Source organism: Coffea arabica, chromosome 10c (genome assembly GCF_036785885.1).
Source record: "Coffea arabica cultivar ET-39 chromosome 10c, Coffea Arabica ET-39 HiFi, whole genome shotgun sequence".
Classification (NCBI taxonomy): Eukaryota; Viridiplantae; Streptophyta; class Magnoliopsida; order Gentianales; family Rubiaceae; genus Coffea; species Coffea arabica.
Window position 1 is genome coordinate 9,514,248 of NC_092329.1, and position 13,998 is coordinate 9,528,245.

The 13,998-nt window shown below is 33.3% G+C and overlaps 1 protein-coding gene across 1 annotated transcript; it reads left to right on the forward strand.

The window, feature by feature from the left end:
* The first annotated feature begins 262 nt into the window (after positions 1-262).
* LOC113713884 (uncharacterized) lies at positions 263-1,039 on the forward strand. The gene has a single exon (XM_027237689.1). The coding sequence runs from the start codon at positions 263-265 to the stop codon at positions 1,037-1,039; it is 777 nt and encodes a 258-aa protein (XP_027093490.1).
* The last annotated feature ends 12,959 nt before the right edge of the window (positions 1,040-13,998 follow it).

Sequence of the window (13,998 nt, forward strand, 5' to 3'; positions counted from 1 at the left end):
TTATCTCTTACCATAAACATGTTAGGGAAATAAATTAGTTAGATTTGAAATCCTACTAAGTGTGCTATTCTTTACTTGAAATCAAGAAAGATAGAGTTATTGCTCTGAAATATTTAAAACCAAGCATTAATTTTGCATAATTTTCACCGTTGTTCTTTTTTCTTCATAACTCTCTTACCTTCTCTTTTCTTTGGGTCCTTTTTGCTGCTTCTCTTTTTTTTCCCCCCTTTCCTTCCATCCCAATTGAGAATTCGCTAGCAGAATGGATGAAGTATATGAGCCGCGATACACATTCAGAGTGAGCCAACCAACTGATGTGATCTTCCCTGCAAACATGCCATCAGATGGGTTTCTCATGCAGTTCATGGTTGATGATAGGTACGAGAACCTCTACTATTCCTCAGTTGAAAATCTTTGGAAGTTCTATAACATCACCCCAGGTCCTGTGCATACAAATATAGCGTTCCTCACCTCTCGTGAGCAACTTGCATCAGAGAATAGTGATTGGGAATATATTTCCAACATGCTACTGCAAGCGAGCATCCCCATTCACGTACACACAGCCATAATACCACAAATTGATGAATGTGCAATCTCCATGGCAAATGAACTTGCTAATGCAAGTCCAAAGCTCCTGCCAATTCTAGTAGAAATTACCAAATGGAGTTCTGTTGATATTACTCCATATTTAGTAGCAGAAGGCTATGATATCCGCGATGCTAATGTTTTGGATATGGAGGATTATCTATTGCTAGCCCAAGTCCAAAGTATTTCGATGGATGAAAATGACCAGCCAAGGCCTGCTTCAGCTACCAGAAATATCACCACCAGTGGAATGTTGAAGAAGGTAAAGGCTGAGGCTGCTGATAGGACCGAAGCTTGTGTAATTTGTCTCGAAGAATTCCCTAATGGCTTGGAAGTAACTCAAATGCCATGCAAGCATGTGTTTCATGGAGAATGCATTCTTCAATGGTTGAATTATGGAAGCCGGTGTCCCTTATGCCGATCTGAGATTCCTATTGATCCTCCTACCAACTAATTGCTTCTAGGGAAAAAACTTTTATGTATTTCCTCTTTCTTTTTTTTTTTTTAAAGATTTTCTAAGTCGAAAACTTTTTTTTTTTTTTTTTTTATGTATAAGCATATATTTCAGTATTTCGATCGTCCAAATGGTTCTTGCATGCAACTAATGAAGTAGTAGTTATTTATACATCGACTTGCATCTTTAGACTTATTTATTCTGAACAATTGATGCTTTATAACTACTCAAATCCTATACAATTAATTATGTATTCTCTAATTGGGTTTCTTTCTGTTAATTAGGATTAGTTGTTGAAGTTGGCATGGTCCTTACTTACATGTACAGCAATACATTCTTTTCCTTCCATCTTATATTAAATGTACAAGAATATTAAAAGACTAATGAGATTACAATTATTCCTCGAAAAATAGAAGGTAAATGTGTTTCTTGAAAAAGAAAAGAAAAGAAAAACTATGTGGTACTAGTCGAATTCCAATGAATTTTTTTTTTCTTTCTTTTCTTTTTATTTTTGGGCAATGAATGTGAAATGAAGGTCAATTCTCCCATATATATATTACTCGAATTGGAATTTGGTATTTTCAATTCTTCCAAAATTCCTATAATTCTCGTTGTAACTACAACTACTTGGAAGTGGAATATGTTAATGTTTTTGGTCCAGAAAGTACCAACCAAAACAAACACAAAGTTTAACAAGCAAGGCGGAGGATGATCTAGGTATTATTTGCCCTTGCTACACCAAGTATTTTGTTGCTAGGTTAAGGCAAATTACCTCTAAAATACAATAAGAACAAGATAAAGTCGACAGAAAAATTAAGTTTTCTCATACTAAAAATGATCAAATGCAAAAAGCTAGTTTAATTATTAAGAAACTTGTTTTTTTTTTCAAGAAATAACCACAAGATAGTTATATACTGCATCTAATGCTATTGCCTTATAATCTGTCGAATAGATGCCACTCGTATCCTATAAAGATGGAAAGCCCCTCTTGCTTGCTGGCGTAAAGATGCAGTTACCAAATAAATGTCCTCTCGATTTTGCGTATTACCAACTTCAACTCAATCTCTCATTATCCCAGACACCGTGTACAAAACGAAGGAAACCCTAAACGATCCAATCTAATAGCCTCCTGACTAATTGAGGCAAGTTCGAGAATCTATTAAACACATGTCCTGCTAGAGTCAGCACCAAAATTTGCCAGACAATCTGCCGGTGCGTTTGCCTCCCTGTAGCAGTGTGTGATTTTTAAGAAACTTGTTAATTTATAAGAATAATGAATTCCACACTTGGCACTAATGTTCAATAATCATGTCTAATGAAACGCATCTTTTGGTACCAAAACAACTACCATTTTACCCATAGCGAGGATCCAACCCTCAATGTATTAGTGCACAGAACTAGATCCAGTGCTGGATCTGATTCATGCTGCAAGTTAACAAGGATCCGCAGCTGGATCAACACTATTCCGGATTCGATCCAAGGACGGATGAAACAATCAGACTTATGGAGCCCTCTAGACATGATCCAGCTTTGGATCCGGCATGGACAAAGCCAGGATGGGGCTACGGATCCCTTAATAACTCAAACCACACAAGTCTCATATCCAAGGTTTATTTGTACACTCACTGCAAGTTGTTTTTTTTTTTTTTTTTTTTTTTGGTGCGACACTGCAAGGTTCATCTGCATATTCCAAGACTTTTTGGTGCATTTCATTACAAACTAATTCAAGAGAATAAACATTGTAAGTCCCTCAGATATGACAAAGATAACGATCCTCTTTCTCAGTTGAAATCCTCTATTCCATTACTCGGTGTCAAGTTCAGTGTCAGTACTACTTATCACGTAAGGATAAAGAAAATTTAAATAATAAAACACTTGACATGAATATAGAAGTTGGCACTGAGTTATCACTGAAAAGTGAGGATCCCACGTGCCTATTTAGAATATTCATGAGTGAAGTGACCATGCATTTTCCATAAGCCTCCCTAATAATTTCATCCCATGAAAAGTAACATCGAATACATTCGACCAAAAGCAAGAAATGATCATTCGAAGACAGAAATTGAGAATTCTTTTCTCACCAAAGTTCATCAATATTATGCCTTTTCATTTTACATGGAGGAATTATAATCTCACTTACGTGACGCACGGACACATCTTTCCACACAATTAATAATCTCACCTAGGAACTTTTCTCAAATCAGTTAGGCATTGGGGAATATCACATTTAAGTACTAAGACACTTTGTTGACTTTTTTTTATTATTTATATTTGTTGTCTTTTTTCTCTCAGGAATGTACTCCTGGAACTCAATGAACTTCTTGATACAAAGTTATCAGGTGTGCCCTTTAATTGTTTTTTAATTTTTGATAGTTGGATTCTATAGCAAAGTCGTTGAAGCTATTACTTAACATCAAAATCGAATCCTATAGTGCATTAATACCCCCTAATTCTTGCAGTATTCCTTTTTAACTACAATTATTCCTTTCAGCCATCACCATTATGCGTAGTGGTTGCAGACTTTCGGGTGACAAAGCACCCAAATGTTGTCCAACCCTATACTCTCTCGAACTCCTTTCTCCATCTCTCTTTATTGGTGTATTTGTTGTGCTGCTTCAATTTGTTCATGCATCTAAGCACTCTGTTTTTCTAGCTGTAAATATGTCTCAAAAGATTTTGAAGATATTTACTCTTAAGAAACTGATTATTCTGTCTTTGGACTTGTCAACTTTCTTAAAACACTATGATTACAAGTCTTACAACGGGAAAGGGGAAAGGGAGGACTTGAATGTCAAACCAGCAGAGATTATATGATCACCTGACTAATATCCTACGACCAGTTTTGTTAGATATCAGAAATGGAGTTATTTTTTCTTTAAGAAGAGCAAATTTATATAAGTAAAGTATTTAACTGCAACGAGAAAATAGTGGCACACTAAAGATGAAAAATGCATGCTAACTAGTGCCCTAGAAAAATCATTTTTCTTTATGCAGAATAAAAAGTTCTGAAATGATTTGTATTACTTATTTCTAAGAGAATTCCTAAAAATAAAAGATAAACACTGTTAAGGAGATTTCCTTAGTTAATTATTAGGGTGGGCCATTATTATTATTATTTCAGATGTGACTAAATGAAGTAAGTAAAAATATATAGATGGATCCACATTCTTGAGTCCATACACAAGTAACTTTGATCCTCCGTAAAGCAGCGTTCTTAGTAAGTCGATCAGAGAGAAAAATGAGTCTAGGCATGGAAAATATGTGCACGTTAAATTTAATTTGTTGTGTTACTCATATTTTGTGCCTTTTTTTTTTTTGATAAAAACATCATCATTCATTAAATCTGCACTAATGGTAGAAATTACATCAACCACGCACAAATACAAATAGATCTGAAGAACAAAATTAAATACTCCTACAAATTTAAAAAGTCGAGAGAATATTACACTATGAAATTCAAAATATGCTTAAAAGATAAAACACTTATAGTCCCATGAGATCATTTGTTTGTGCTTCCAACCATTGCTAATAAACTAATTCAAACCTAAGTGTTGATATGACATCTGATGAGATATATCCAGGGGATCTCAATTTGACAATCAAATCAAATCTGAGAAAGCTTGGATCAATAAGAGAATTAATTATAAAACTAACAAAACTCTCACTAGGAATATCTAGGAAAGGAGAAAACTATTATCAAGAATCCCTGGAACAGGAGAAAACTCTCACTAGGAATCACTAAAAAAAGAAGAAACTCCTAAGATCTAAAAGTACACACGATGGACGAGAATAAGTACCTTCTAATTGGGAGTATATAGTTAATTAAGATAATCACTTTATATCTTTACTAAAGAATCAAAATTTTGTTTTAGATTGAGTTAAAGTTTCTTTCCCATAGATGTGATTGGAATAATGCTTTAGCGGATGCCACTTTTTGATGGATTCTCACACGCAAGCTAGCCATTTGCGTGTTAAAGTTTTTGCTTTTCATAGATTGAGGGGAAGGAAAAAGGTTGAAATTTTTTACTCTCATCAACTGTAAATGGAGAATCATGAGATGAGGTCATCAAGAGACTTGTGGTTTTTGTTCACATTTAAATGTGAAAATAAATTTGACAAAAAAAAAAAATGAATCTCATGCAAGCTAGCGTCTTGGAAGTTTCTAATCGAATGTTTTGTGTAGCTTCTTAGCTCCATCTTTTTGGATTATAACTAGGATAATTAATGGTAAATCTCAAAGGAAGAGGGGAAAGTGGAATGTTATAATTAAACGATGGAGATAAGAAATGCTTTTATTCTCTTCCGTACGTGTTGGCTAATTTCTTACTTTGTTTCGCTTGGTGGATTTCCTTTTCATTTTTTGTATAATTTTCACAAGTCAGAATAAATGCTTTTTTTGTACCTTGCATAATTCCCCTAATAATATTTTGAAATATCCATATAAACCTCTTGTACTTGTAGTATTATCTAAAGTAAAAATTTAATAGAAAATAATCTCCATGATGTCTTAAGTTGAAATGCACGCCTGTGTTACCCTTACTTAAGCAGTAATTGATATCTGACTACTTGGTATAAAATCATAGGGCGATTATGTGAATAGGTGCAAATTAGTAGGGGATTAAGTGAATATTTAGACAAAATATAAGAGAGTCCCTCACAATCGATCAGCATAAATCCCTACCATTAGTTTAATAACGTTCATGAAGTCAACATAAATTTGTAGTGGAAGTCCCTATTGTAACCACAAAAATAAATGAAGTCCTAAAATGCCAAAAAAGAAATTAAAACAAAACCTTCATCCTTCCTCAACAGTCAACACCAATCACATTCACCCGACCGACAAATAGTGCTTTTATCGTCCGGCATTAGCTAACCTGGGGATGAATCTCCTAGCTACAGCCTCTAACGCAAAAATTAATTTGGCAAGAAATAGCAAACTTGCAGACTAATTTCACCAAAAATTAACCGTGCAGTTCTAGTTGATGCTAAATTAGACACCAAATAATGCGTTCTTTTTCAATGTGAGAAAACTACAGCAGAAATTTAATTTGCAAATTGAGAGAAATATGAATACACAGAAAAATGAGCAGATTTGTAGGATAAAAAATGTTCATATCAATTTCCGATTTCAAGCTTTAAACAGTGCAAGCAAAATGATGAATGAGAGGTTCTACGAAAGAAAGACAAAACAAAAAAGAAAAGGAGCCATTGGAGGAATTTGCAATTTCACTGGGATGCCAAATTCATGCCACCAAATGCAGATCCATTCTCCAGGAAACCCATATGAAACATCATCAACTATTGATAAAGACTTGTTGAAATGTCAAAAAAATTGTATCCAACTGTCAGATTCATCTAAGATTTAGTTTGTCTCAGGGAAAGTTGCTCTTTATACAGTATGTGTATTGACAAGAAAAAGATGAGGGGATAAAAAATGGTTGTAGATGAGGATGAAATAAATGGTTTGGTGAGGTAGACTTGTGGAATTAGACCTATTGCGGTCAAGCAATTGGCATAAAGATCCGAATGGAGGGAGGAAAACTGGAGAAAGAGCATCTACTGAGTTGGAGGGATGGATTTCTTTTCTTTTTTTCATTTTCTTTTTTCTGTTCCTTTCTCCTCATCTTCCACACTTTATTCTCCTAGTAGCTACGTTGTCTATTTCCTTCTGTATGAAGCAAATTTTTTTATTACTTTTCCAGTTTGTTTATGCCGTATGGCTTTATGAATTAATACAATATTGTCATTTCTTTTCCTTCTTTTATATATATATACACACACACACACACATCTGTTAGTTGGACTTAGACGGTGTCAATGATAGGGGGATAAATATAATTTGTTCATACCACAAGGTTTGTTTTGTAATTTGGTCAAATTTCAGGGGAAGTAAATGTAATTAACCCTAAAATTTTATCCCATGCAGTGTTGGAGTGCGTACTAATCAATCACCGTAACTAGAGATGCCTTTTACTTATTTTTTACTTTGCATAAAACTATATACCAGAGTTATGTGGATATTTTGAAACTTAAGGAGGTCATGTGATACTATGCAAAAGCACAAGGGGTTATGGGTAAATTTTTCTATCAATAATAGATTTAAGAGTTATTTACTCATAAATCTCATTAGGATTTGTGTAACTAGTAATCCTTAGGGCACTGATATAACAGGGCCTCGAACAATCATTTTTCTAAGTTAAATTAAAAAAAAAAAGTGTACAATTATAAAGACGACAATAAATGTGCAGGCCAGAATATAATGAGTTAAATTTGCCACAAATAGGATCGAATTAATAACACTAAAATAAGGTAAACCACGTGAAATATGTGTGGTTACAAGGAATCAATAGCTTTTTGTGTATCGATTCCATGCAAATTGTAATCTTTCTGACTTTTTCAAAGGCAGCCAAAGAGAGGGAAACATGGGAAAGATAAACAAAGTAGTAGCTTTTTCTTTAGGAATGCATTAAAGGCCATTCTAGTGTGAGATTATTTAAGTGACACTTACTATTAATATATAGCAAACTGCCTCACTCATTAATATGAATGCACACTTTTAAGTTGGAGAAAGCTCCAAACTAATTGGAACTAATGAAGCATCCATGCAGTTGTTAATTTCCTCAAGAAAGGCTACGCTATGTTTAACTCAATAGGCTACCTGTCTCCACTTACACTTTCTGGTGCTAAAAACTTAAAAAGATAACATTTGAGAATATGTGTCTTTGTATAGTTGATCAGGCTCCCAAGTGCATATATATGTCGAAGAATTTCATATTTAGACTGTTAAAACCGATGCAGCGGGACGGAAAGAACAAATAAGAACAAGTTAGAACAAATTTGGGGGAAATCAGATTTTTATTAGGGTTCGGAATTTATCAGATCTTTTTTGTACAGAATGGATATAAGGTATATATATACAACCAAATAACCAAAAAACGGATTGGACCGTTAGGCCCAAAAATCGAGACCCAAACTAAAACGGATACGATATCTAATTCAAGGCATTTCAACGTTTAGCGAGACCTTCGAACAGCTCAGCGGAGGTCGAAGATCTGATTCAAGGCATTTCAACATAGACATCAATATTCACGAGGAACATTTCATCACACAAAAAAGCATCAAATGAAAATAATAGCTCCATCATGATAATTTATATATCTAGAAAAAATCATTTCTTCCTTGGCAAGAATGAAAGATCTTTGGAGGAGATGAGCGTATTGCTTTCGAATAGAATACTGAAATTTGCAGATCTATTTCTGTTAGGCACTCTCCCATAAATATACTAACATCTTTTCAATTGTTGTTGACGTACTTTATTCTGTAAAATCTTGCTGGCAATTAATATCTTATGCATATAGCTTGTGCCAGTGGGCACAAGTAAGGAATTAATGCATATGACAGATACAGAAAGGCGTGCTGATTGATGTTCTAAAAGTAGCTAAGGAAGAATAGAAATGGATAAAGTTGGTAGGATTGATGTTTAATTTAGATACAGAAAGTTGCATTGCCTACTTTTTGGTGAAATTCATATTGTTGGCGGTCCTCAAGCTTTAGGGTTAAAGCAGTTATGAATATATTCTTGTGCCCATTGAAAGCTTTTGTATATGCTTTTTGCCATCCCAAGAGCACACATTATGTCAACCATTTTTGTTTCTCAATGTTCTTCTTTATCCTTGCCAAGATATCTTAATGAAACGGACCCCTGAAACGGCCCCCTGATCTGCTTAGTTGTCCATTTAATTCTATCGGTTTCATCTCAAAAATAGACTCTGATAATGCCTGCAAGTATATTCTAATTATTCTACACATCTTTATTACAAGAAGCATGGAAATTCAATTGTTTCTGCAGTACAAAAATTTCGGTCTGGTAATTAATTTCTGTCATTTCTTGTTTTACATAGATGAGAATGTCATATTTAAGGGTTCCTAAATGAGCTGCTGTACAAGCTTATTAGAAACTTCACCTTGCCAAAAAGAATATAAAGCAATTTAATTTGAAGCTAACTTGTAGTCCAATCGATTTGGAATTTGAAATGGTCAGTACTTCAGCAGAAATCAGCATCCACTGGAATCGAACTACAATTGCAAACACTAGGCACAATACTATAAAGGGTAAATAACGACTGCAAGCTTAGTTATCTCCCTTAGTTTATAAGAATTTGGGGAACTCAGAAGCAAATGCAAGAGTTTATAGAGGGTCAGAGCTGCTGTATAGAAACTACTGACTGTAAGGTTTCTTGGAAGAAATGCTGTAATGAGTTAATTAAGCTAATAACATTTGTTAACGTTGTATCGATTAGTGTAAAGTTCTCTTCTAATGGTCATTACCACGACAATGAAGGGCCTTGCTCTCAAGTTCAGTATGGACTAGTTCCATTTGCATTCCAGAACTTGTACCCTATTTTCATCTGACATCTTAAACTTTAAATTTGCATACTTTGCAACTTAGCATCTCGAATTTGTCCCATTTAAATCCAATTGATAAGTTAAAAAAAAAAATAGTAAAACTAGCAGACACAATGCGCTGTTTGCAAGACTCATAAAGATTGTTTGTGAGATAACGGCAAATATACTACCACCTAATAGAGTGTCTGAGGTAAACATTGTGTGTATGGTTCTTGAGTTGGTTAGGTTTTACTAAAGCCATTATCAACTGGACTTAATGGGATAATTCTGAAAAATATGATTGCAAATGTCCAAAATTAAAAGTTAAAAGTCCAAATTAGCATACAGGTTCGGAAGTGCAAAGTGAAATTAGTCCATTTAGTATCGTTAAACTAGGATTGGTTTTGTAAGCTTGGTACTTAGGAACCTCCATAAGGTCGTTGAGATTATAACTAGTTCAGGTTACATAAGTCAAGAATCGGCTAAAACTGGTGCAAATTTATCAGAATCACTAGGAAGGGGAAAAATGATTTTCTGACGTTTAAAGAGAGGTCTTTGGTATCACTGATTTTGGGTTGCCAAATTATGTGTTCTTTTTCCCCATCTTAATGGTCACTACTCCTTGCGATAAAAATGAACACCTCTTACTAATTTGATTCAATTTTGCGTTCGATTTTGTAAACATTCATCATCAAAGCAAATTGAACCCCGCACATACCAGGACATTGAACTCATGCTTGAGAACTTTTCATTGAACAAAAAGAAACTACAATGCTAACTACTGAAAACTATCTGGTCCACTTGACGAAGAATGACTGGAGTTAGCATATATGGCGAATGTGAATTCTGAAAAATATCTGGTTTCTTGCAAGTTTGATGGAATAACTGATTCATATTGCATATGATCGGACAAGACATCTCATAAGTGATCCAAATCAATCACTCAATGAAGGACCAATGAACCATGTGATGTCATGTGGGCAACAAAAGCAGGAAACAATGTTTTACAAAACATGGAGTATATCCAGAATCAAGAAATCATAAAGCTGTCGACAGGTAAATGAAGAAGAGAGGAGAGTGGTGGTCCTTAAGGTACACCTTTTAGATGATTCATATCAATTTAGGATGGGGGAACCTGATGGTACATGTTGCAGATTTAGGATCTATCAGATTCGAGTGGTTTGGATAAGCTCAATTGTAGAAAAACACATACCAACACGCAATGCTTTTTTGCAATTGTGGTCCTTTAATGCACCCTTATTCTTCACTTTTGAACACCTCCATGTGTAACAAAGATACTCCTCAGCCTACTCGAAAATTTTCAAAAAAAAAAAAAAGAATAACCATTTATTTGTTTTTTTTTCTTTTTTTTTTTATCCTTAGGAGCCATATATGTAGAATCATTGATTTATAGGAGTAATGGCAATTTACACCTTTTATATTTGCACTTATTCTCACTTGCACCTTCAACTTCTAGTTTTGACATTCTGCACCCTAAGTTTATCAAAACATCCCATATCACCCCAAATGGCTCATGTTGCTAACAAAAGAAAACAATAACATACATGTCCTCTATTTTTTATTTGTTCTTTCTTTTTTTTGGGGGGGGGGGGGAATCTTAAGGACTAATGCAAATTTTTATCACTGATAAGAAAGAGTGGCATGATTTTGTATAAGTAATTATCATTCAACTATTTTGATATAGGGTGTGTGAGATGATAGCTATCTGTGATAACTTTTGAGCATGAAGTATCTAAAATAAAATCTCAAGATGTAGTATGATGATAATTAGTAGGTATCTAAAGTGCAAATTTTCCAGAATGAAGACTAAGAATGCAAAATGGGGATTATTGGTTGACAACTTTAGCAAGTGCAAAGTAGAGCAGTTCTTTATCTCATCATGCATTCTTTTGTAACATTAGCTATCAAAATAGGTAGGGTTAATGTGCACTGTTTTCTGCAAATTACGTATTTTATGTGTCCTTTCTTTTTGGTGTTGATCAAATAGCAGAAGCATCACATGTACTTTGAATCGGCTAAAATATTTATTTAGACTTATTTTCATTTATTTGTATCATTTTACTTTTTTTATTAGAAGTAATAATAATAACAAAGTATATGTTAGCTATACATATAGAGTATTTTATATTAATACATCTATAGCTTAGAATTAACTAATTATTAATATAGAACAATACCAAATAGGTAAATGGTAATAACATAATGTTTACTCAGCTATACATTATTAAATAAATGATACTTTGATTATTTAGTATATGCTTTTAAATAATGAGTAACTTACATTTCTAGTATTTTCTCATATTATCGAGTTGGTCATGAATTTTTTAATAGTTTAAATAAATAAATAAACACAAAAAAAAAGATGAAATTATAAGTAAAAGAAAATTATAATATTATAATAAGCATCTAATTAGTTATATTAATAGGAAAGAGAAGGAAATAGTGACATGTGATGAGAGAAGCGTACAACAAACAAAAATAAAAATGAAAGAAAACGTTGCTTTATTAGCAAAAACTAAATTTAGTTAGTCAAACCTCAAATTCTCAAATCATCTTTTAATGGTTCCAATCTTATATATCAAACTTCCTGATTATTTGGACAGATATCAAATGCTTCTGTCTGGGAGATTGACTACTAAGATAGAGCAGGATTCGAAAAATAGTAACAACAATCTTTTATCTTTATCTTATACAAAGGGTGTAATTAATGACCGATTTTCATCCATTTGGGAACATTTCAATGCTCGATTATAAATTTTTTTTTTCTTTTCAACAAGCTCGATTTTCGATCAAAAAGTTTTAGCTCCACACCACATTATCAAAAATTAGAATCAGTAAATGTGGGATTCTTGCTTATTTTTGCGTTATACAAAGGGTGCAAAGAAAGGTGAAGTCGGTTAAGACAATTTTATTCACCATTTTGTTATTATTCACAATTTTATCCTTGCGCTTTGATTACTATTCGTTTTTGTTATAACCTCTTCATTTTGTCTCTTGACGAATGATAAGGTGCTGGACATTCGAACATTGAGAATATATGATCACTAGATGCTTCAATTTAGTTGTTCTTTTTTCATTTTGTAAATTATAAGTTGTTCTGAAGTGCTCTCAGTTGCTTTTATAGACTGGTGCTGTTAACTTATTTTTAAGTGGAATAAGCTGATTTCAAAAAGTATTAGCCCTCAATTTGCTTCTAAAAATTGCTTTTGGCTTTTCAAGGTGTTTAGATTGAAATTAAGGGCAAAAAGGCATATTGGCCCTCAAACTCTAACAATTCCCTAATTTTAGCTCTCTTACTGCCAGCCAGGTGTATTTTTTAGCCCTTCAACTATATATTAAAAATGTATACTCATTACCCTTCTGTTAGTTTGAGATGTTAAAGTTGATGGAAAGAGCATCAAGTGCAACGTACGAATGAAAATGGGAAGCTTTTTTTCACAAAAGTAAAAAAGAGCACTTCAAATTTAGGATTTTTGCTTCAACACAGATTAGGACAAATAAATCATATACTCAAACTCTTCATCCCATGCATGAAGAGTTCACGAGTATAAAATAGAGAAAATTTGGCGAGTACTGAGTCATGAAGTAATCGAATAAAGTTGAGATAGTGGAAAGTTGAATTCTAAAATTTGGAGTATTTCATGTCAAATTCTTTCTTGATTTGAACTCTCTATATATACTCCAAATAACATTTTGGTATTAATTTCAAAAGATTCTGTGAAAGTTATGTAAAATGGTGATAGAACTACAATCTATATATGACTTCCATATATGGTGTTATATATCTAGTAGTAAGTCATTGAAAACTGAGCAAATTCGGAATCTATGCAGAAAATGAAGTTTAATTAGGGGTATAATTTCATCAATATTTGACCTCATAAGGTGATGGTCAATCCTAGGTTAATTAACGGCAGTCAATAGCCGTTAATCGACAATGAATAGTTGCAACGGTCACTAAACCTGATTTGAGGAAAATGGAGATCAAAACTACAGCATTTTGAGCTATACTCCGCTAGAGTTAACTGTTCAAATTGATGAAAGGGTCATACGTAAACATTTTTAACAATTTAGGGGCTAAAAAGATATAAATGATAGCTGGTAGACTAACTAAAAGTATATATGAAATCATTATAAACTGTGGGACAAATGGAATTTTTGCCCCACGTTTGCTTGCACTTTCTAGAATATTTTTTATATGCAGTTTTTAGCTAGTAAAATTAAAGTGAAGGAGAACAAGCCTCAACCTTTTCTTATAGCCAAAAAAAAAAAAGGTATAAAAGTTGCTCAAAGGGAACCACTGCGATTGGTTGGGCTCCTGATCACAATATATATAGTTCTCATCTATATATAGGATAATATATTAAAATAGGAATAAAAAAAAATTTAACATAGTACTTAACATGGTGATGGATAAAGATGCTGCAATTATATGTGGCATCGATCGATAGCAATGATTGTTTACTTAGATTTCTTTTTAATTTTTATGATTTTATTCTTTTGTGTGTGTTTGAGCTAATTCAGCATTTTCTTCCAAATGGAAACCTCCCATGTGG

Coding starts and splice junctions, on each gene's coding strand:
- LOC113713884 (XM_027237689.1), top strand. CDS start 263: ATGGATGAAGTATATGAGCCGCGATACACATTCAGAGTGAGCCAACCA.